General features: G+C 38.5%; 2 protein-coding genes across 9 annotated transcripts in view; both read right to left on the bottom strand.

The window, feature by feature from the left end:
- Window positions 1–2,136, bottom strand: part of Rrp5 (Ribosomal RNA Processing 5) — a 39,922-nt gene extending 37,786 nt beyond the window's left edge. The window contains exon 1 of one of the 2 annotated variants that reach the window (XM_076209242.1): window positions 2,054–2,136. The gene's annotated coding sequence lies outside the window, so the exon portion shown is untranslated. Of the gene's footprint in view, window positions 1–1,962 lie in introns of both variants that reach the window. The other variant, XM_076209251.1, reaches the window with a different exon arrangement.
- Window positions 2,137–7,130: 4,994 nt separating this feature from the next.
- LOC143039325 (uncharacterized) overlaps window positions 7,131–25,788 on the bottom strand; it is a 98,326-nt gene continuing 79,668 nt past the window's right edge. For all 7 annotated transcript variants that reach the window (XM_076209204.1, XM_076209216.1, XM_076209210.1 and 4 more), the window contains 4 exons: window positions 24,003–24,068; window positions 19,529–19,718; window positions 17,040–17,206; window positions 7,131–13,260 (listed from right to left, as the gene is read on the bottom strand). In XM_076209204.1, coding sequence (XP_076065319.1) covers window positions 13,242–13,260; window positions 17,040–17,206; window positions 19,529–19,718; window positions 24,003–24,068 — 442 coding nt within the window. In that variant the 3' untranslated portion in view covers window positions 7,131–13,241. The remainder of the gene's footprint in view (window positions 13,261–17,039; window positions 17,207–19,528; window positions 19,719–24,002; window positions 24,069–25,788) is intronic.

Genomic DNA, 25,788 nt, shown 5'->3' with positions numbered 1-25,788 from the left:
CTCCTTTATTTTTATGTTCTTATGTTTTATTGTATCTGTAAGTTTTAAAGCATTTAGCCACATCAATATTGAGATAATCAAGATGTGATATACTACTGACAACTCAGAGCTTGACATGAGCTTCGAGAAGCCATGTTTGATTTTGTTTGCTGTGTAACATGTAAGGTGGGCAGGATACAGGTATGACCCATCATCCATGAGGAGCTAAGATGAGAGGGAGGAAAGGATGGTGGCGAGGAGTGGAATGGGCGGTAGTAGGTACATGCCTTTGACTTGGCTACCCCCTTACAAGGGGGAAAAATTAGTGGTGAGATTCAGCCAGTTTTTACTAGTTCATACAAACCTGTTCTTGGGATTTCATGGGCTCTGCAAATCAGTTATCAAAAATTGGCTCATACAGCCTAATATCTATTTGCTACTGGTCTAATGTGACCTGTTAAAAAAAATTCAATCTCACCACTGGGAAAAAGCTCTTGGTATAGAGTGTAAGATGAACTAACTGTGCCGTTACGAGAGGTAACGGGGCTTTTTTTTATATGTTCGTGTATCCCCATGTTTACATATTTTTTGTCGTAAGGCTCGTTTCCCCTCGGAAGAGGTTTTCAATTTTGTTTTTTGTAACGCTTTAATTTTAAGTAGATCTCGAGCAGAGGCCTTTTCTGTTCAAAAATCCCACCTTGTAAGTTGTCTGCAAGCTGTGTTGCAAGATAACATCTCATTATTTGTACAATGTTCACTTAAAGAATTAGACTTAAGAAGGTATGTAAGAACCGGTTGCTGTTTTGTGATGTCACGTCACACATCTAGGCAGTCTGGTTTGAAACGCCTTCAGGTGCATACCCGCTCCCTTCGCGGCCTACTCACTTTTCATCTACTACTTCTACTCTTCCTCCCAATTACTGTCTGCTGCCATAGTTTCAATGGCAGCACCTGTTGTGTGAAGATGAGAAAGTCGTTTTTTCTATTGCCAATAAACGTAGCAACGAGTACTCCGTGGATCCTTACCCCCTCCGCGTTTGTTTACGTTACGTAACGCAGAAAAGAGGGCACTCATTACGCTTTCCCCTATGCGCAGCAGAGTAATTCGCTGCGCCAAACTAACTGAAGTGTGAGGATACACCTATACGATAAAATATGGCACCAATAATTTACTTCAGCCAATATTATCTAAAACCAATGAATATCATCAGTTGTCAATAATTAGTATGACCTGCACAAAAATGATCAAACAACTCTATCAATCTATTTTGACTGTATATAATTTAAGAGCATAGCATAACATAAGTAGATGCCCTGTTTCATGACAAATCAGTGCCAATTTGCTAATTTTCAGAAAGGGGGTTGATGGCACTCGGGTTGTTGACACAGAATCAAACAGCCCAAGATGCAATCACCACACAGAAGATGACACATCCTATACTGTTCCAACTAACAAACATTACACAACACAGTATATCCTCCCTGAGTGACCCATATAATATATACTATAGCCTTACTCATTGGCAGCTGCTGATTACTTGGGAACTGTAGGCCTCCTGCAACAGACCTGCAGCATTGGATTGATTGATTCTCATGACACCTATCATACTTCTGAAACAATTCATTCATATCATGTATAGGCTGTTCCTTACTACCTCACTCAAATAAAAAAATTCTGCTTTATCCAGTATACCTAAACATTAAAATTTCCGAAGACCGCTCTTCGGCGAAAACTTCCCCTTCGGTACTCGTTACTTTCCTAAACAGTTTCACTATCTTGTGGCTCATGAAGATGTTTTATAAAATCACTAAATTACACTGCTGTATATTTACTGTGGTGCTTGTTATCTTAGCACCAACAAATAAGGAATTACTAAAATCCTAGCGCAGTTTTGAAGGGTTTTACCTCGACATGCTCATACCAAGTTTTCACAAAATACTCGATTTCATCATACTAGCAGATATATTCTGAGCCATACCCACCGGAATTAGGACTATTTTCAAATTCGCCGTGTTCACTTTAGACCATTGTAAAATCAGACAACTTCTACACATAAACACGTCAGCTACGTACTGTTTTAAATACTCGCTAAAACTTCGTCTGCCATGCACCACGTGAATACAGAACCAATGTAAACAAAACAATTTTGGGAGTCTATAATATGTCCTATATTTTGCTTGTATATTTAAAACTTAGTTTAAAACTAAGAAATTTCATATATTTTTATCATAATAATAGTAGTTTTTGGTTATAATTGCCGATGATTTTTTTTTTACTATATACTACCGATCGCTACTAAAAATTCTTTCCCAATGGGTCCTTTTATTTCCTCTAATTAGCTAACAAGCCTAGAATTCTTTCGCTACTGGTCCTTTCTCCATATCAGGATTTATAATATCCCTTTCTATTGCATTTCGGATGGTAACATTATTTACCCGTTATATTTGAACGATATGGTTGTCCTTACATTCCATGTTCCTTTCTAAACACATATATTTTTTCTTTCTGGGTACCCTTATACAAGGGATCGAGGTACCCAGACAAGCATGACTGTTCTCATGTATCTTCCCTTCAAGAAAACTTTCAATATGCTCTAATTTCCTCACAAGACAATTATGGGGTATTTTATCACAAGTCATCTTTAGATTTTTTCTGAGAAGTATGGTAGAGGTTACAAGGTTGGACAGAGTGAGAAACAAGGAGGTGAGGAGGACTGATTGGGTAGAAAAGGAGATGCAAGATTGGGTTGATGAAAGGGTATTGTGATGGTTTGGACACATGGAAAGAATGAATGAAGAAATATTAGTAAAATAAGTGTGGAAGGCAGAGGTGGATGTAGTGAACATGAGTGGGCAACTGAGGATGAGATGGATGGATGCGGTGAGAAGGATGTTGAGCAGGAGGGAGATGTCTGTTGAGCAGGTATGGGATTGAATTGAATTGAATTTTATTCGGATACAATCATACATACAATAAGTACAATACATACAAGACTCAATATTATACACAGTATATATAATTGTACATCCGAGGATGGCACAGAAAGTCAAAAGACTTATTTCCACTGTGGTCCTCATATTACAATTAGGAAAGGATTATCATAGAAAAGCTAGGTTATACGAAGTGTAAATTAGGATTATAAGAAGTGTAAATTAAACATATAAACTATTTTCTTCAGAGAGAACAGTGTCTAAAAGATAACATTTAACAGATTTTTTAAAACTACTTTTAGATACAATTGATTGAATGTTGGTCGGTAAAGAGTTCCAAGCAATAGCACCAGTGTATTTGAAAGTACTTTTCCCTAACGAACGATTAACCCTAGGTACAACGACAGATGACCTACTAGAACGAGTTCTCAGGGAACGAGCATTTCTGACAAGTGTAAACGTATCTGACAAATAACTGGGACAAGAGTCGTTCACAATTTGGTGAACATGATTAAGCTTTAACTGAGCAACACGTTTCTCAACAGAAACGTGTTGCTCAGTTAGGGGTGAGTGGAGAATGGCTGTGTATAGATGACACTGTGATGCATGGAAGGAAGTGGGTGGGGGATGGGGTGTTGAGGAATATGTATGTGTGAATTATATTTGACGAAACCCCAAAGGTGTTCCTCCCCGTTTTCTATTTTTCTGCATGAAGGTATGGAGTGGGTGGCTGCCGATTAATCGCTTCGGTATGATGATGCTTATGGAGGTGTCATGAGACGCAAGTGGGTACACGATGATGCCGGTGTCGACATCTTGATTATATATATATATATATATATATATATATATATATAGATATATATATATATATATATATATATATATATATATATTTGTAGTTGTACAGGAGTTACCTCCAGATTCTGTGAACTAGTTTGATCACATTTTCTGTTTATTATTACTCACAGTTAAGAGAGCAAGAATTACAGCAGTGACTTTAAATTTTATTATGCCAATAGTGTGATGCATCGTTCATGTGGCAGCCGATGACGTGTGCGTGAATTTGACTCATACTGGTTAAGTGGCCTTGCTGTGGATGTGCTATGCCTTACTGCACTGCTTCTGATCCAGGGCAGTGGGCAAGATACAGGTGGCCTGTCATCCATGGGGAGCTAACACAAGATTAAAGAGAGTGTGGGGGATGGGAGTGGAATGGGTGGAGATCAAATGAGTGGGGATGGGTATATGCCTTTTGACTTTGGCCACCTCTCTGGTTAGGGGGAAAACCCCATGGAAAGGGTGGCAGTGAATTAGAGATAAGTCTTAAAGAAGAGAGACTGAGAAAACAGAGTTTCAAGTACTTAGGGTTACATGTAGCAGGGAATAGAGGAGTTGGGGTCAAGGTAAACTACAGAATGAGGGGAAGAACTAAATGTCACAGGGTAATGAAAAGTTTTCAAGGAAGTTGCAGTTGCCGACAAGGCTGACAAGATAAACACCATGTGAGGACAGAGCCTTTATTTGTACAATGTTTCGCTTATTACAGCTTTTTCAAGTACATATAGTTGTGATACACATGCTTGAGATTAAATAAGAGGAATGGAGGGAACGGGGAAAGAAAGAAATAGGGGGAGGGGAAGGAAGAGGAGGAGGAGGTGGAGGAGGAGGAGAAGGGGGATTGAATATTGGGAGAGGTTGAGAAGGCTGGCCCAAACGTATGCAGGCAAATTGTTCACAAAGGATGGTATAAAATTTTGTTGGCCATGGGTATTAAAGGAATTATGTGGGGTGAGATGTTGCACATGCCCCTATTTTGTTTAAGTGTTGGTTCTTTGTATGACCGCTACTTCCAAACACTTCCTGCGAATCTTGTCGGGATCTCGTATCAGCAGCTCTGCATTCTTCCAGTCCATCAGGTGGTTTTCCCTGTTCCCATGTATCACACATGCATTGATGGTGACACCATGCCTGACGTCGTAATGGTGTTCACGTATTCGTGTATTCAGGTCGCATGACATTTCTCCAATGTAAGCTTTATCATATCCCGGGCACAGAATATGATAAATACCAGCTTTGGTGTCTGGTGTTTGGTTGTTGTTTGTTCTCATTTTCATGATGTCTTTGATCATTCTGCTGGTCTGGCACACTACTGTACTTCCAAATTGGTGGTTCTTAAAATATGGAAGTAGTGTCCCCTCCCCTAACTTCTTTCTTTCCCTATTCCCTCCATTCCTCTTATTTAATCTCAAGCATGTGTATCATAACTATGTACTTGAAAAAGCTGTAATAAGTGAAATGTCGTACAAATAAAGGCTCTGTCCTCACATGATGGTTAACTCGTCAGTAATGAAAAGTGTCATGAAAAATAGGTATGGGTGGATGTATGCAAAGAGAAGTCTGTACAATGTGGTGATTGTGCCTACAGTAGTGTATGGGGTAGAAACTTGTAATCTATGGGAGGCAGAAATGAGTTTAAATGTGTTTGAGATGGTGTTAAAGAAGTATGATGGGGATTATGAGGATAGATAGAATGAGACATGAGGTGAGGGTGGAAGGGGAACTGATAGTTAGGGTTAATGAAAAATACTGGGAAGGTTTGGGTACATGGAAAGTATAAGTGAAAAAAGACTTACAAATAGAGTGTGGAAGGCAGAAGTGGTTGAAATGAATTTGTGAGTAGACCAAGAATGATATGGATGGATGGAGTGAAGGGGATCTTGGGTAAAAGGGGAATATCTGTTGAACCAGGAAGGGAGGAGGCAAGAGATAGGTGTGAGTAGAGAATGGTTGTGAATGGATGATAAATTAAGGTACCAAGAGGAGATTTCTTCTTGTTTATTTTATTTTCTTATGAATGGACAAGGATGAAGGATCACCATATAATGAAGTGGTTGAGGTTGAAGATTTGGACGTTTTGCCCAGTTGTAGAAGTCTTTTTCTTTGCATTGCTTCTGACCTGGGCAGTGAGGGACAATAGGGATGGCCCTTCGTCTACAAGGAGCTAAGATAAGAGAGAAGAGAAATTGGTGTGGCATGGACAAAGGGAGGGTGCATGCCTTGGTTGTTCATCTCACATATATGGGGAAAAAGACCTCTTGGAATATGTATATTTGAGCTATGACCTAAAACTATAAATGTCACTTCTCTGTAATTTCACAGCTACAGGCTGCAATGAAGTAATATGTCTTTCTGTGCACCCTACAACAGTAATACATTTATTCTTGTCAACAACCTCTCAGACAGGAGATTCTTTTTTATGAATTTCACTACCCATTGAGGAGGGATGGGAGAGGACAGAAGACAGGGGTGAATGGAGAATGGTTGTATATGGATGATGTTGTGATGCATGAGGTGGAATGGGTGGGGGGATGGGGGTGAGGTAGTATGTGTGAGCAAATTTTGACGCAGCCCGAAGGGATTTCTCCCCGTCTTCTCCTTTTATGCATGGGGGGACAGAGAGGGGAGGTCGCCGATTTAATGAAGCGGCCTTGCTGTGGATGTGCTGTGTCTTGCGACACTGCTTCTGACCCAGGGCAGTGGACAAGGTGCAGGGATGACCCGTCATCCAGGAGGTGCTATGATAAGAGGGAGGGTGGAGGGGTGTGGAGTGTATTCAGGGATGGAATGGGTGGGAATGAATTTATGCCTTTTCCTTTTTGGCTACCTCCCTTGTAAGGGGGAAAAAGCCTTGGTATATGTATGTATGTACTACCCATTCCTCCATTATAACCTATTCCTCATTCTTCCTGACCTATGATCTCTCAAAGTTGATGTTTTTTTCTGAATTGTCAACTACTCTTTCAGACTCCACTATTTGTTTTATCTTTTTTCATTTGACTTCACCCTAGTATTTTTTATCTTTTATATTTATTATTTCCTGTCATTTTTCAGCTAATTTTTTTTTTAATTCTTTGTTTTATTTTAGATCTATGAGTAGTGTTTTGAGAATTTTCAAACTGTTTCAAGTTCTTGAAATACATTCAAAAACAGTTATGATCCAAATCAGTTTCTCTCAGGACTATTATTTCTACAAATATCTCACTTCCCTCTAGTCATTTCATTACAGTCTGAAAAATTATTTCACCATTCACTCCAATTTTTAGCTTATATATTTCATTTATCATACATGTTTATATATGACAGTAACATACATATCAGTTCAGAAAATGTTTCTACTCAGCTTTCCAGGGTTGGGTAGCTAAATAAAGAGATAAATCTAAGGACATTCAGCTTTATTTTTTCATAATAGTTCCTCTTTTAATGAAAATACCTGTAACAATAATAATAATAATAATAATAACAGCAATGTTGATGTTTGAGTAAGATTATGGTATTATGGAATTAGGCCAGGTACAAGTTCTGGTAATCTACAGCTTCTGGGTAAACATTAGCCAACTTACCAAGTTGAGGTATCAAAAAATTTAAGGGAAATGATTGATTGACACTTCAACTTTTCATGAGACTTTGGGGATATTAAGACAGTTTTAGAAAAAAGTGGGTCTTACATGCCATCAAATACAGTAAATAATGCAATCTAAAAATACTGTGTTAAGTCAAAAACAAAACAAACCACTTTCTCGACAGTGCTCAAGACAGATGGACAATGATTTTCTTTACAACTGCAAAATACAATTTCTATGCCTTCCCTTGTAAAATATACACATAAGCAGTGGTGCCTTGTGGTGGTATGAAATGGAGGGACTGCAAGCACATACAACAGCCTCATTGATCTTTAGAGAGAACTTGTTCCTTGGAATATTGTATGTGTTCAATCAATCAATTGGGAGTATATGCTACAGGGCACACCATTTCACTCACATGTCATTACCAAGCCCCATGGTTGCTCTGAGCAAGCTCACATACAGCCACCCTTCCTATCATAAACACCTCTTAAATGGTTTGGTCAACTTGCATGTCATGAGTTCTGTGGGCATCCCCTTCATCTCCTCCATCAAACATTGTCTCTAGTGGAGACAGCACTGAGAGTGGTATCAATCATCAGGGAAACATACCACATGCAAATATGGCCAAAGGTGACATTCATGAATAATGTTGGTAACAGTCCTAGACTGAGTTTCATGGAACAATCTTGGTTAAATGTATTCCAGTGATATCCCATAATACTCCATAGGCACTTGGTATCAAAGATGTCATGACAACTCGTCAAGTCACCATTCAATATCCATGTCTCAGAGCTGTACAGCAAGGCAGGGAGTACAAGCAACTTAAAATATTTGGATCACAGTCCTCCTGCATAAATAATACTAGGGTAGTTCCAAGAGTAATTCCTCTTATATATTTTTATTCATAACTCAAAAAGTTGAAGAGCTATGAAGATGGGAGTGGCACCATTTTAAAATGAGTGGACATGTTTGCTCCAAAACTTATTTCTCCATGTTATCACCCCATTCTCAATGCATTTTTGCCAACGATGAGCAAGGGTCTGTGCATGGCTATCTGAAGTGCAGTTTGTCACTCATATCTCTGTTGCCACTCTGGAATCAATGAAACCATCTTCTAACCATGCTGACATCAATTGCTTTGGCTCCATAAACATTCACCAGGTGAATGTTAATTGGTTCCATTTCTATGTGGAGGAATTCAATGACACATCTCTGCTTGTGACACACATCCATGACAGAGGTTACTTTACTAGATTATCACACCATCAAAAAGAGATGAAAGTACCAGGTTACAATTGCAAAGGTTCAGTCATCATAACAATGCCATTAACAATCCCCTTGGATCCCTTGGTGCAGAATAAAAAAAAATAAAATAAAATAAAGGCATTACTTTTGGAACTACCCTTATACAATGCCATATACTCTGGTTGTGTGAGTCCATAACACCATGGACAATGCCAATCCTTCAAAGGACTTTTTGACATGACCCACCCCTGTTATGCACTACACAACCAAGGAAGTTGAAGCTTTCTAAGACCTTAATGTCCTTGTCATATGCATGGGCAGATTGAACTTTGTGATCCAGAAGGCCCCCAAATTTCTTGGTCTAGGAGACCTGAAGTCTAAGTGGTCTTGCAGTGACTCAAGGGCTGCAACCAGGACATTCAATATCTGCAAAAATGTCATCAGCAGGAGCAAAGATAAGGTCAGTGACCTTAGTGTTGCCAATGGATGCTCTGCAATGACACTGATTGACAACTCTGTCCCAGGATAAGTAGATGTTGAAAAGTGTTGGATTGAGGATGCATCCTTTCCTTGCCTCACTTCTGAATTAACAGGAAAGAAGCAGGACACACCTCCTCCATACTTTACAGCATTCTCTATCCTTACCTATGGTATTCTGTTGAGACAACCTCAATGTCTTCTAATTTTTCCCAAGTGAATGATAATGTGATGCTGGATGTTGGTGCATTGCTTGTGGCTTTGTAGATAATTGTGGAGCCCAGATTCAGAAGCACACATTCTTCCACAGATGGGGCAGGGTATCCAATCACAAGGCCAATAGTGATGAAGCCCCTCATGGGCATGTATGTGGACAGTCTCAATAGTTTGGCAGCATACAGAATCCCACTCTGCATATTTGACTGCAGTCTCAAGATACATACATACATATACCAAGGCTTTTTCCCCCTTTCAAGGGAGGTAGCCAAAAAGGGAAAGGCATAAAAACACTCCCACCCATTTCATCCCTAAATACACTCCACACCCCTCCCACCCTCCCTCTCATCTGAGCACCTCCTGGATGACGGGCCATCCCCGCACCTTGCCCACCGCCCTGGGTCAGAAGCAGTGTCGCAAGACACAGCACATCCACAGCAACATCCACATCCACTTCTTTTCTGTCTTCTAGCTGAATGGCAGCCTTCAGAAGCTTTTGGGAACTGATTTTCTGATGACCTAATAATACGGTCAATCCAATACAGTTGATCCTACATGAGCACTGCCTCTATACTGCAACAGTTGGTGGTATACAAGCCTGTAACATATGGTATGTGATCCACCCAAGTTAGGTCAAGGATGAGTTGCAATAAGCAGATGTGGAGAGCTTCTAGGCTTTGTATGTAGGCCCTACAGATGGTCCAGGTCTCTTCACTGTTGAACAAGACGGACAGGCATATGGCAGAGTAGTCTGAAACTTTAGTCTTTGTGAAGAGATCCTTATTCACAAAGACACAGATTGCTCTATAGTTGTGAGACTTGGACCATTTATAGGGCCCACATTCAAAGCCAAGAAGCTCTCCACATCTTATTGCAACTCATCCTTAGCCTAACTTGGGTGTATTACGTACCTCATGTTACAATCTTCCAAGGGGGGTCAGTAGCTTTGTGGATACAATTTTTGATTTCTTCATTTTGATAGTTTGAGCTGGAGAGGATGCTGTCAAGATAACCAAAGTGGTAAACTTATTGAATGTGCTCATGGCCAACATGGATTGGGACTATTGAGTTGATATGATTTGTGGCCTGAAAGAGGACCTCAGTTTTGTGGGTGTTTACTACAAGGCCAGCGTGATTATGCATATCAGTTACAATGATGTTGTACTGGAGGGTTACAATGGAGTTGGATGGGTAAACATCAGCATCAACTTACTGGTGGTCAAAAATGGTTGCCATACAGGTTTTTGTCTTGTTCTCAGTTTATGTAGGTTGAATACACCGCCATTCAGTTTGTAAAAGGAGATCCCATCCCCAGCATTATAATTGAGCTTGATGAGGAGGGAAATGGCATAAAGGTAGCAGCTGAAAATAACAGGTGCAAGGACACTACTTTACTTGATGCTGGCATTTACTGGAAATGGTTCAGAGATACGACCACTAGTAATGACACAAGTTGATATCCCTACATGAAACTCTTCACGACAGCCATAAACTATAAGGGATACTTGCACTTGGTAAATGTGCTCCATAGAATGTTCAGTGTCAAATATTTTGACAAGACTGATGAAGGCAAGAGGTCTCTGTGTTGTTCCTGGCATTTCTCCTGGGGCAGCCTTGCTGAGAAAATCATGTCAGTGGCACTATGGTCCTGTCAAAAGCTACATTGAGATTCAGAGAGAAAAATGTCAGCTATCAAATCTAACAAGAGAACCCCTGCTAAGATCTTACTAACCACAGCAAGGAGAGAGATGCCATGATAATCACCACATTCTGCCTTATTGCCCTTACACTTGTAGATTATAACAATATTAATGTTTTTTCCAATCTTGGGGAAAGATCTCAGCTGCCCATATGCGGCAGTAAACTTATGAAGATGATTTTTTTTTTTTTTTTTAGGGAGGGGGGCGACTTCCACAAGGGATGGAATCTGCTCTAGATGTATTAATAGTGGTAAAATGGAGAGATGATCAATAATGCTGGGAGCAGTGGGGTTGATCCAATTCAGGAGATCATTGGGACATCATTGGGATACTCAACCCATCATTCTAAGATGCCCTGCCATTTCTTCATGAGAAGATCTCTAAGTACCCAACAATACCTTTTTGAGATCAACATACAATGCATCTGCATCTTACAAGAACACAGAGTGCTAGGATCCAATAACCTGTGACTTACCAGGCATGAACCCAGACTGCTCAGGGCTCTGAAACTTTAGATGTGAATGAAAATATGCCAACAACAAATGGGAAAGCACCCTGCTTAGCACAATGAGCAATGTAATGCTGTGGTAGTTGTTGCATTCCTGCTGGTCCCTTTTCTCCTTCCAGAGAGGGATGACCAGACCCTTTTCCCAGTTAGAGGAAATGGTGTAATACTGCCAAACAACAGACATGGCCACTTACAACACAAGAAAAATGGCCTCACTGGTTTTCAGCAACTCTGCTGATGTTGCAGATGCCGGTCACCTTTCCACTTTTAACAGTCTCTTTGATCTCCATCAAATTTGATGGAGTTCCATCTATCACTCAACTGGGAATAGCAACTGCCACCTGAAAACCAGCAAGGCAAAGCTAACCACTTGAGGGTCATCCAGGAGCAACTGCTCAAGTACTCAGCACCTGATATTAGGTACCCATCAGCTGTTTGGACTGTGCTCACTTGAGTCGCACACTTGCAGCAGAATTTCTTCAGAGCTCAGTAAGCAGGCTTGAGGTTGTTTGCTCAAGTGGCCCTCAACATTCTTAGCAATTCCTGTGATGTACTTCTTCATGGCCATCCTCATCAGAATCTAGTCTGTTGTTTCTGAGTCCTATATCAGTCCAGGTGATGAGCCATCCTAGCAGTACAACTCACCTCTATATTTTTCAGTGTCTTACATGACAGAACATCTTGTCTTGAACTTGAAGGCTTACCAGTGCATTACTTGGCAGCTTTCACTTTAATATTTGAAGGTATCTCATAATTATTCTGGGTCCTCATTGGTGCCAAGCACTTTGAACTGATTAGGGATTGCTACCACATACTCCTGATCACATGTATCATCCTTGAACTTCTCCAGATGAAACCAAGATGAGTTATATCTCAGAGTCTCCTGGCCTTGACAGACAGTCTGAATGCTGCAACCATAAGTCTATCATCAGTCCTAAAAATTTTAGCACTTCAATAAGCCCTGCAGTTCTGTAGGATCCTCCAAGTACTAACAATTACATTACTGATCTCCTTTACCATTCTTCTGGCACTGCTATACCAAATCCATCAGTGTAGGTCTCATCTTTGTAACCAAGAACCAGCAATCCTCAGCCATCTGGGCTTCAAAATTCAAAAGGAAAAAAAAATGTTAGTGTTCAAGGTTCCATAGCCATGGGGTCCAATACATATTTCATATTTAGTTCTATCAGCATCAATGACCACACTGAAGTTTCCCAAAACAACAAATGTGTCCAGTGGTGGGCATTGGCCAACCATAGTCAAGCTTAGCATAGAAATTCTTCTTCTCTTTCAAGTTCATACACCTTGGTATGGTGACACTGTGTTATGTTTCCCATCCCTTACTTTATACCACCATGAGCTGCTACAACAAATACAATGTGCACTACATACCACATACTGCAAAGAAGTAACATACACAACTTTTATTTCACATACCACAAAAAATGTGCAACTTTTAAAAATCCTTATAAAAGTTAACTACACATAAGCATATTATACAAAAATATTCCCTAAGACATCTATTAAGCAATGCTGCAAAACAAATTATTGTTTACATTTTCTTCTGATCCTTTTCATTTTCTAAACTCAGACTCCACCTCCTCCCCTTTTTTTCAGCAAAGAGTATTTTCTTTGCTTTAGAATAATTAAAAACAAAATATCTATATTTTAATGCAGTCTGACAATACAGATGAAAGTGTTCAAGGTTGTATTCTTTCACACCTTCACATTTCTAAATTCCTTGAGCTGTCATTCCACATTGTGCGAGGGCTTTATTTTTTATAAATTAGATAAAAATCTGCAATACAGAAAAAAAAAGAAAATTAGAAATATTCAATGCTGAATTCATAAACACATACTATTTCTAAAGTATAAATAATTGGTTACCTCCCTTGTAAGGGGGAAGAAGCCCTTGGTATATGTATGTATCTTTCATTACATTCAGATGGTTGTGCCTGTATGATGTAATGAGATGGGTGAGTGAAGTTGAGGGTTCTAGCATAGAAATGAGTACCCATTGTTTCCCTATGATATTTTATGGGTATAAATAATGGGATAAGTAATATATGTATTTACCTAGTTGTATTTTACGGGAAGGGGAGCTATGCTCGTGGTGTTCCGTCTTCATATCTCATTTTATCTATTTTTAAATTCATGTATTGTTTTTGCACACACCACTTTCTCATCTAACTTGTTCCAAATGTCTATTACTCTGTGAGGAAAGCTGTTCTTTTTCATATCTCTTCTATAGCTGTCTTTCTTGATTTTCTTTCCGTGTCCTCTTATATTTCTATCATCCCATTTTATTAGATCCTCTCTATCAATATTTTCTATGCCTTTCATAATTCTATAAATAGCTATCAAATCTCCTCTCTCTCTTCTTTGCTCTAGTGTCTGTAGCTCAAGTTTTACTAGTCTCTCTTCATATGATAGTTTTGAGAGTGTTCGTGCCAATTTTGTAATTGCTCTTTGTATTCTTTCAAGTTTTGTTATACATTTTTTTGTACTTGGTGACCACATCATTGCTGCATATCAAAGTGATTACTATTTTCTTCACCATTTCTTCATCCAGGTATGTAAATGCCACTTTGATTGTTCTTATTAAATTATAAGTTTCTCCAAAAATCTTATTTATATGTTTCTCAGGTGACATATTATTCATAATAATGACTCCCAGGTCCTTCTCATTTTCAACTTTTTTATTTATTGTTCTCCCAATTTATATGATCCTGTTATTCTTTTTTTGCTTTTTTCCAAATTCCATTATACTACACTTTTTTGTATTGAACTCCATCTCCCACTTCCTACTCCATTCCCATACTTTATTGAGATCACTCTGTAGTGACTCACAATCTTCTTCCGTGTTTACTTTTTTTTTAATAGTTTTGCATCATCTGCAAAGAAGCTCATATAACTTTCAATTTCTTCATCCATATCATTAATATATATAGCAAACATTATTGGGGCCAGAACTGTTCCTTGTGGAACACCACTTATTACTTCATCCCAATTTGAATGTTTGTCTCTTATCACTACTCTCATTTTTCTTTCTTGCAAAAAGTCTTCCATCCATTTAAACAGTTTGCCCTGTATTCCTCCTTCAGTTTCTAATTTCTTAAGCAACTTCTTATGTGGTACTTTGTCAAAAGCTTTTTTTAGGTCTAGAAATGCACAATCAGCCCATCCATCTTTTTCTTGTATTATATCTATTAGCCTTGAATACAAACATATTAAATTGGTGATGCCTTGGATTTAGCACATTGTTTTTTCCAAATACTTTACCCATCTACTTTTGACAATTCTTTCACAAATTTTTGCTATTGTACTTGTTAGAGAGACTGGTCTATAGTTGGTAGGGTCTTCTTTATTTCCCCCTTTATATATAGGTCCTATATTTGCTTTTTTTCAATCTTTTGGAGCTTTTCCTTCTTTCAAAGAACTGTTTATTATGGTATGTATTTTGTCTGCCAGTTCATTCCTGCATTCTTTCAAAATCCAGTTTGCTATTTCATCTGGTAAATGCAATTTTCTGACATCAAGATTACTCAAGTGTTTCATTATTTCATTCTTTGTTACTTCTATTTCTTTCATAGGGGGGACTTTCTCTTTCCATTCAATCTCTCCAGGTTGTATGTTCTCCCTTGTAAACACTGATTTAAAATGCTTGTTCATAATTTCTGCCATTTCTATTTCCTCTGTGTATTCAACTTCTCCTTGTCTTAATTTCTCTAAATCTTGTTTGTTTTTCAGTTTGTTGTTTACAAATCTGTAAAATAGTTTTGGTTGATCTTTACATTTTTCAATGACATCTTTTTCATATTTTCTCTTTTTCTCTCTGCACACTTGTACATATTCATTTCTATAACAAGTACATGTTTTCCATTTTCAGGTCTTTTGTTTTTCTTCAATTTGGTCCAGGCTTTGTCTCTTTTGTCTTTTAACTCCCTACAACTTTTGTTGTACCAGCACTTTACATATTCTTTTTCTTGTTTTCGTCTTGGGACATATTTTTCCACTACTTTTTAATAAATTGTCAAAAATTCCATTTCTCTTCTACTGTTGTTTCTTCTTTGTATATTCTTTCCCAGTTTTCTTTTTGAAAGAATTCTCTTATTTCATCAAAATTTGTTTTTTCATACATCATTATTCCTTTTCTATATTGTTCATTTCTTTTCATATATTTTTCCTTATCTAGTTCCAGTTCAATCAATATGTGGTCACTTTTACTTATTGGTGTCTTATATTCAATCTTTTCTACTATTCTAGGTTCAGATGTGATTATTAGGTCTAGTCTCGATGGTTCTTCTTCATTTCTATAACTAGTGTTCGCTTGTATCCATTGTGTCATTGTGTGGTCAATAATCATCTCGAGTAGAACATTTCCCCATGAGTCGTCTCCACCCTTTACTGTCATCTCTTCCCAGCAGACTTCTTTGCAATTAAAGTCACCCATCATAACTCTTCTTCATCCATCTTCCATTATCTTATTTAATGTTATCCTTGTGTCTTCTAACGTACTTTTATGTTCACTCTCTTCCCACGAGGCTGTTTTTGGAGGCACATAATTTATCACAAACTTTCTGCTCTTCTTATCTCTGTCTTCCACTTCAATCATAATTATCTCTACTATATTCTTTCCATATGTGACACTCCTCACATTTATATCTTTCTTAGTCAGGAACATAACTCCACCCCCTTGTTTTGTCCCTCTGTTTCTAATCCAATAATTATATGCATCATGTCCTACACTGTTGGGTGGTAGTGGACCTTTTAATTTTGTCTCTACAATTCCCATTATGTCTGGTTCTTTTTCCTTCAGATAATCATTCAGTTCATTCAATCCTGTTATTAATCCATCTATATTTGTGTAAGACACTCTTAATTTTCTGCTACTTCCATTGTATTTTCTGTTTCCCTTTTGTTTTTCTCTGATATGGTCCATCTCCTCACTTTCATATTCACTACTCTCCAATAGAATTTCTTTTTCTGTCTCTGTTCTGTTCTCGTTTTTTTCCTAAGCTTCTTGTCTTTTCATTTTATCCTCCTCTCTTTCCTCCCTATTCATTTCTCTTTTTATCCATACTTTTTTATATTGAAGATGAACCTGAAATCATGAAACAAATTGAAGAGATGTATAGACTCGGAAAATAAAATGAGCAGCAACCAAATTGATCCCCATTCTAGCAGACAAACCATATAAGGAAAAATCAGTAGTAGTCAAACTGCCATCATTAAGAGAAAGGAAAGAGAGAGAGAGAGAGAGAGAGAGAGAGAGAGAGAGAAAGAGAGAGAGAAGAGAGGTTATATGACTGCAGTCTTCAGATCAGTGAAAAGAATGAGAGTGAGAGTGATCTTGGTTTGGGTTGGATGTACATCTTGAGATTATGAGAATAAAGTGAAGAAGAATACATGGCTTAATCATATCAAGAAATAATTTTCTGTGTAGATACATCAACTTGTGACAGAGCCTTGTACAGGACAAAGTTCAGTCTTGACCAAAAATGTACAATATCTGTTATTCTAATTTATTAGCCATTCTATATTCCAAATTTATTAGGCAGTACTTTCTATACTCACCTTCCAAAAACAGGGTAACTGGTAATGTTGTGGGCAAAGATTTGACGTGCCTGCTGGTTGAAGGCTCGCTGCAGGTCCTTGCGACATTCTTCAATTCCACTGCAAAGGTAGTTCACAACTTCTGGTGGGTGGTTCTTCTCAACTGCAATGGTCAGCCCACACTTGCCCTGTCAACATATTATAATGTGAAATTCTGTTAAGTTTCTTACTTTTAACAACCACATCCTTCACTGTCATAACATACTATTTCTTAATTCTCTCAGTGCAGGTGAATTATACAAGGATTAGATCTGCCAACATTAAAGGTAAAAAAGAAATAAGGGTCCTGACTACAATATTCAGTGCACTGACAGGGATGGAAAAAGGGGACAGAGAAAATCTCTTGATCTGAGATAGGAAAGCATCATGAGGGCATGGTCACAAACTAAAGATGATCACTTGTCTGAAAGATACATACATACATACATATACCAAGGCTTTTTCCCCCTTCCAAGGGAGGTAGCCAAAAAGGGAAAGGCTTAAAAACACTCCCACCCATTTCATCCCTAAATACACTCCACACCCCTCCCACCCTTCCTCTCATCTGAGCACCTCCTGGATGACGGGTCATCCCTGCACCCTGCCCACCGCCCTGGTCAGAAGCAGTGTCGCAAGACACAGTACATCCACAGCAAGGCCGCTTCATTTAATCGGCGACCCCCCCTCTCCGTCCCCCTTTGCATATAAGGCGAGGACGGGGAGAAATCCCTTCGGGCTGCGTCAAAATTAACTCACACATACTACCCCCCCCCCGCCCATTCCTCCTCATGCAGTCACAACATCATCCATATACAACCATTCTCCACTCACCTCTGTCTTCCGTCCTCTCCCTTCCTTCCTCAACAGACATTCCCCTCTTCCCCAAAGCCCCCTTCATCTGAAAGATGATGATGGAAAAAAAAGAAAAAAAAAAAAGAGGAATATATACCACATGACTTTAATGCATGATATGATACTTAGTAATTAACAGACAGGACTCCATGAGTGTAGCTCCCTTCTTGTGTACTATAACTAGGTAAAACTAGTTAAATACATTTGTTCTTTTAAGTTCAAATCTCACAGTAATTCATTCAAACTGACATATCATGTCCTTTTTCATCCATGCTAGTATGACTGACTGATGATCGAATGATTTGGTTTAATATCACAAAACTTCCCTCTGCATAGGTTACAATGTTGGCAGTGCTTGTTCCAATACATTCCCCTTTGCTGATTGTTTTTCTATTTATCTATCTATTTATTGACCTATTTACTTGTTTATTTCTATTTTTTCCAAATAATACAAAGAACTAGTGGGTGAACACAGTGGAGGAATACTTCATCTGCAACAACAGATGAAGGGTGCCATTTAGGATTACTATACTACTACTTTGGAGGGAAGGTACATGAGGGTAGTAGCAAAAGATAAGATGTCAGGTTGGAGAGTAGTGACCACTGCAACTGAGCAAGGTTCCATGCTTGCATCCAATAATGTTTCTTATCTCTGCCAATGATATGATGGAAGATACAACAAGATATGCCAACATGGTTGCAGATGATACAAAAATCATAAGTGAAAAATAGGGAGGACTGTGGGCTATCACAAAGATATCTTGACATTATATTTGCATGGAACCAAGAAAGGATAATGAATTTTAATAGCAAAAAATGCAAAGTACTGGAAATGGGTAATAGCTGCAAAAGATCATCTTTGAATTATTTCATGGACAGCAAGTCCATTACAAAAGCAAAGGAGGATGAAGATTTAGGAATGGTGGTAAAAGACAACCTGTTATCTGACAAACATGTTAGCTTGATTGTAGGAGAGACATACAGACTGCTGCAGAAGATTGTAGTAGCTTTTCTTTATGTGGATGAAGAAATTATGAAAAAACTCACAGAAACCTTTATCTGTTTAAGACTAGAATATGCATTTGCAATCCAGACTCTTTTCCTTCAATTTTACAAGGGAAAAAATACAAAACAGATTCCCAGTACCCTTGCTCTCTCCCAGTGGTGACATTCTTATCCCCCTACCTACCACAAGGGCATGAGAAAAGAGATGCATTCATGGGAGTGATAAAAGAGCAAGGTCAGACACAAGGTGATAGCAAGAATTAAAAAGAAAAAACAAAAAGTGACTCAGCACTTTTCAATGAGTGGATATTAGTTTCTGAATGTAATGAATTATCCATAATTCTGGTCCATAGGGGTGCCACTACAGTACTGTACCTGAATTATGAATCTGCAGTCAGTATGTCAGCATGGTAAACTTGGATAATATCAACAGTAAAATGGTGGGAATCCAGACATCATATGGCCCCAGATAACCACATACTGAAAATACACTATATCACCCAACATTCAGACAATATTTCTTTTCTGAGAAAATGAGTCATCTTAGGTACCACTGCAAGAGAAATCTGAGTCAAGAGTAAGATGTAAATAATCAACAATGTTTTCTTTCTCACCTCCATATTGCAGACAGATAATGGGGTGTAGAATTCTTCTGGATTTCTCTGTCCACATTTTGAACACTGTTGTCTGTCTACGCGCGTATCACAGCACATTTGGATGCGCTTCAAAATCTCTTGAAGTGCATAGATGTTCTCATAAAAGTTATCAGAGTCTGAATGTCGTTTCAATATACGAGTCAGGCATCTAGTGTGGATAAAAGATACTTTGGATAATGACAAATTCTCAAACAGCCAGGTGGTATGGTCAAATTACTTTTCCATTTTCAATATTTAAGGGAATAAGGCCTATCTATTTATATACCAAAAGTCTTCTTACCCCTTATAATGGAGATTACCAGCCAAGGCATGCACCCACCCCCTCACATCCTACTCTCATCCATCACCCATTTGTTTCCCTTTAATCTTAGCTCCTTGTGGATGAAGGGTCATACCTGTTTCCCATCCACTGCTTGGGTCAGAAGCAATGTAATAAGATACAGCACATCCACAACAGGGCCAGCCATTTCATTTAAATGGTGGTTCTCCCTCCACATCCCCTCATGCACAAATAGAGAGGATGAGAAAAAATCCTTTTGGGTAGCATCAATTCATAGTCCATTCACAACCATTCTCCACTCATACCTAAATGCAATGCAAAATACTAGAAATGGGAAATGTCTGCAAAAGACCATTTTCAAGTATTCCTTGGAAAATGAACCCACTACAAAAGCAAGAGGAGAAAAATTCGAGTGTTGACAAAAAACACGTCAACTGAAAGACATATCACCAGGACTGTGAGAGATGTACAGACTGCTGCAGAAGGTTAGAAGAAAAAAACAAAAAAAAAACAACATTGAAACCCAATCTGTCCAAGACTGGAATATATGTCAGTGGTATGGTTCCCAAATAGAGTAAGGGATATAAGCAAGATTGAGAGAATACAAATGGCAGCAACCCAATTGATCCCCAGTCTGGCAGATAAACGATAAGACATACGTACATACATACATATACCAAGGCTTTTTCCCCCTTACAAGGGAGGCAGCCAAAAAGGAAAAGGCATAAAATCATTCCCACCCATTCCATCCCTGAATACACTCCACACCCCTCCACCCTCCCTCTTATCTTAGCACCTCCTGGATGACGGGTCATCCCTGCACCTTGTCCACTGCCCTGGGTCAGAAGCAGTGTCCCAAGACACAGCACATCCATAGCAAGGCCGCTTCATTAAATCGGCGACCCCCCCCTCTCCGTCCCCTCATGCATAAAAGGAGAAGACGGGGAGAAATCCCTTCGGGCTGCGTCAAAATTTGCTCACACATACTACCTCATCCCCCATCCCCTTACCCATTCCACCTTATGCATCACAACATTCTCCATATACAACCATTCTCCATTCACCCCTGTCTTCTGTCCTCTTCCGTCCTTCTTCAACAGACATTCCCCTCTTCCCCAAAGCCCCCTTCACCCCATCCATCCACCTCATCCTAGGATGTCCCCTCATCTTCACTCCCTCCACATCTGCCTTCCCTACCTCTTTTACTAGTCTTTCTTCACTCATCTTTCCATGTGTCCAAACCATCCTAATACTCTTTCATCAACCCTATCTCCTAAATCCCTTTCCACCCCTGTTCTCCTCCTCACCTCCTCATTTCTCACTCTATATAGCCTAGTAATCCCCATCATACTTCTCAGACACCTCATCTCAAACACATTCAAACTCCTTCGCTCTTCCTCTATTATGTTCCATGTTTCTGCCCCATACAGTGCTGTTGGCACAATCACTCCTTCATATAGTCTCCTCTTAGCATCCATTCCCAAATGTCTATTCCTCATTACACTCTTCAATCCACCAAGGCATTTACTTGCTTCTCTCAATCTATATTCTACCTCCACCTTCACTCCACCTTTTCCTGCCACATTTGCATCCAAGTATCTAAAACTATCCACTTCCTCCAGTCGCTCTCCCTTAATGCTCACTTCCAGTCTACTGCCACTTCCACCCCTTGTACATCTCATTACCTTACTTTTACCCACATTTATCTTTAGCTTTCTTCTATCACATACTCTCCCAAACTCTGTCACCAACTTCCTCAATCCCTCCTCCGATCCTGCTACAAGCGCAGTGTCGTCTGCAAACAACAGCTGGCTCACCTCCCACTTTTCTCCATTTTCTTTAACCATTTCCAATCCCTGACCCACTACCCTTGCATTTACCTCTTGCACTATCCCATCCATATATAAGTTGAACAGCCAGGGCAACATAACGCATCCTTGACAAAGTCCCACCTTTACCTCAAACCACTCACTCTCTCCATTTCTAATCCTGACACAAGCTCTACTACTCTCATAAAAACTCTTGAGAGCTCCCAGAAGCTTTCCTCCTATCCTGTATATCTGCATAACCTCCCACAGTGCCTTTCTGTCTACCCTATCCTAAGCCTTTTCCAGATCCATAAAGGCCCAAAAAACATCCTTCCCTTTACCTATAGCTTTCTCATATATCTGTCTTACCACAAAGATCTGATCTACACAACCTCTACCCGTCATAAATCCACACTGTTCCTCACCAATTACTCCCTCTGTTCCTCTCCTAATCCTCTCAATCAAGATCCTCCCATAAGCCTTCCCAGCTACACTTAACAAGCTAATCCTTCTGAAACTACTACATTCACACTTGTCCCCTTTTCCCTTGTAAAGTGGAACTATACAGGCACTCCTCCAGTCCTCCGGCACTCTACCCTCTCTCCAACAAACATTAAATAACCTCACCAACCAGTCCACCATCACTGTACCTCCTTTTTTTAGACATTCTTCATGGCATCCATCCATACCAGGTGCCTTACCTGCTTTCATCATCTTAACAACTGTCTTCACTTCATCATTCCTTATTTCTCCTCCATTTTCCTCACTCATCACGGTCATTTTCTTAGCATTTCCCACTGCAGCTATCTTTCCCTCCCTATCCTCCGTCACATTTAGCAACTCCCTAAAATATTCTGCCCATCTTTCCCTTACTGCCTTCTCTTCCATTATCATCTCTCCATCTGCACCTTTTACCGTACCTTTTCTTCTCTACTTGATTCGCCTCCTCTTCCTCTCTTAATTTCTTTCCAAAACATCTTTTTATTACTTTCAAAATTTTCTGTCATACTCTTACCCCATTTCACATCTGCTCTCCTCTTTGCCTCCTTTACCTTTTGCTTTACTTCTCTTTTCTTTTCTTTGTACCTCTCATATGACTCCCTCATCCTATTTTGTAACCAAACTGTGAAAGCTCGCTTCTTCTCTTCTACAACCTTCTTTGTTTCTTCATCCCACCATTCATTATATGTCAGTGGTATGGTTCCCATAAGGATATAAGCAAGATTGAGAGAATACAAATGGTAGCAACCCAATTGATCCCCAGTCTGGCAGGTAAACCATAAGAGGAAACACTAACTGCCTTGTCTGACAACTTTGAAAGATAGAAGGGAAAGAGGTGATCTAATTACAATATTCAGGTTATTAATGGAGATAAGTTACATTGACAGAAGAGATCTCTTGATTAAGGACAGGAGGGGTCTAAGAGGTCATGAGAGCAAATTATGGAAAAATATTTGTCTAAAAGATGTGATTTTTTTCATATAGATGTATAAATACTTGGAATAGCTTAGTTTGTGATATAGCCCAAGCTGGAACAATACAAGAATTCAAATGTAAATATGATAATTGGAAATCAAAGCTATAGGCCAGTTTGAAACTGTAGATGAATTTGAGGCTAGATATGATAAATTGGAGAGTAGGAAATGGGACCCAACAAGCCCTGCTCCTTTCCTGTATACTACAATAAAGTAAATACCCTATCCATCCATCTCATTCTCAGTCTTCCTCTCAAGTCCACTCTATCTACCTCTGCCTTCTACATTCTTTTTGCTAGTCTCTCCTCATTCATTCTCGGTGCCCAAAACATCCCAGTATCACTTCATCAGACCTATTTGCCAGGTCCCGTTCAACCCCTTATCTCCTCCTCACCTCCTCATCTCTCACTTTGTCTATCTTCATAACCCCTATCATACTTCTCAAACACTTCATCTCAAACACACTTAAATTTCTCCTTTCTGAATTCCAAGTCTCCACCCCATACAGTTTGTATGAAAGTAGCAGTTCCCAACAAGTCTATCGAAATAAACACCACATGAAGACAGAGCCTTTATTAGTACAACATTTTGCTTGTTACAGCTTTTTCAAGTGGTAACAGCCTAATATTTTTTTTCCAAGAGAGATCTATGAGAAGGCTCAAAGATTAGTCTGTGAATTTTGTGGTAGGATTTTTTATCATTGTTATTAAATACCACCAAGTATAATAAATACAATTGGATATATACATACTATATGGTGCAACAAAAAAATTATTGAAAAATTAATTTACTTTTTTACTTGCTATCATCCTACATGATACCTTAATTCTAGCTAATTACCCCCATCAACATGAGTAAACTATTCTTACGTTTCTCCATCGCTTTCCACGTGATACAGAGCTCGGGTGTTGTCTATTCCCATAGTTGTCATTTTTCTGAAAGACAAATGAAAATGTTTAAGCATAAAAGGCAAAAAGACAAAGGGATACAAAATGAAAATCCAACTGACAGCTTCATTTGGAATATGCTGTTTCCGTATGGTCACCCAATCTCATTAAAGACATTGACAGACTGGAAAAAGTACAACGGCGAGCCACAGAACTGATTCCAAATATCAAAAATAAATCATACGAAAATCGACTAAAACACATGAATCTGTTTTCCCTAAAAAAGCGTAGACTCAGAGGTGACTTGATATAGGTCTTTAAGATTTTAAAGGGAATTGACAACATCAAAAGTGACAAAATTTTCACATTGAATGAGAATCAGACAAGAAACAATGGTCTCAAACTGTCCGGAAATAGATTCAATTTGGAAGTAGGTAGAAACAACTTTGCCAACCGTGTAGTTAATGAATGGAATAAACTTCCTGCACAGGTAGTGCAATGTAGTTCAGTTCATAGCTTTAAGAATCATTTAGATAAATACCTAAGTAAGATGCTGTAATGATTATAATTTATCTTATATTATTCGTTTTTGTTTTGTTATCTTTTGTCTGTCTGATTTTCCTTTGTTATTAGATATATGTCAATTTATTATTATTTACTATTTACCTGTTTGTTTATTATTTAACTATACCTATGCATTTATTCATGTATTTTATTTGTTATTTACATTATTATAGTTTTTATTTATTATCTTATTATTAATATGATTTTTTTTTCGCATCCGACCTAGATATGGATCAAAAGGTCTCCTGTCGGTATGCTCCGCCTTTGTAAATTCTTTGTAAAAGTTAGACAAGCTATTAAAAAGAGAGAGAGAACATGAAAGGCATGAGAAAAAAGGTGAAGTGAGAAGGAAAGAATATAATATTTTGTTGGCAATAACTGCCACTTCTATCTTTGAAGACAAGAACATCCCAAAGAGGTGGAATCATAGTGACGGTACATGAGAGATTTAATGAGCATAGCAGACAGATGAGACAGTAGACGTCAAAAGTGATTGCAATCTTTTTTGAGTGGTGATAGTCTCCAATCACAAAAAAATGCCATATGGCTTTTGTTTGAAGGGATGTCACTGAAGACCCTACAATATTGATTGTATAAAATTTAGTCACTACCACATACAAATCACATGTTTGTAGATGAGTCAAAATAGTAATAGAAGATGAGGAAAATCATACATATATACATACATATACCAAAGGTTTTTTCCCCCTTACAAGGGAGGTAGCCATAAAAAATTACAAAAACTATAATTCAACTGTCCAAATATCAAGCAACTTCAATGCACAATAAGCTACAATTAAGGTCTTTATATAACAAAATGAAGTAAGGAAAACAAAAGATGATATTTAAAATATAATTAACAATATAAGAAAACAAACAAGAGATGACAAGTACACCTGTATATAACTGGGAACTAAAGGGAATACGTATATAGATAATGTGAAAATGGGATAGGAATTAGGAAAAAACAAAACAAGGAAACATATATGATAGGACAGTGGTCTTAATTCAATAGCTGCCATATTACAGCCTAAACACTATTTGTAAGGAATAAAACCAATTTCATTTAATCGTTCATCCATCAAAAATACATATGTACATATACCAATGGCTACTTCCCCCTTATAAGGGAGGTAGCTAAAAAACAAGGCATAAAATCCACTCCTACCCATTCCATCCCCTACATACTTCACTCCCCTCTACC

This window comes from Oratosquilla oratoria, chromosome 2 (assembly GCF_046742065.1).
Source record: "Oratosquilla oratoria isolate Oo_2021 chromosome 2, ASM4674206v1, whole genome shotgun sequence".
NCBI lineage: Eukaryota > Metazoa > Arthropoda > Malacostraca > Stomatopoda > Squillidae > Oratosquilla > Oratosquilla oratoria.
Note: the sequence above shows the minus strand (reverse complement) of the source record. Positions and strands in the feature narration are given on the sequence as shown.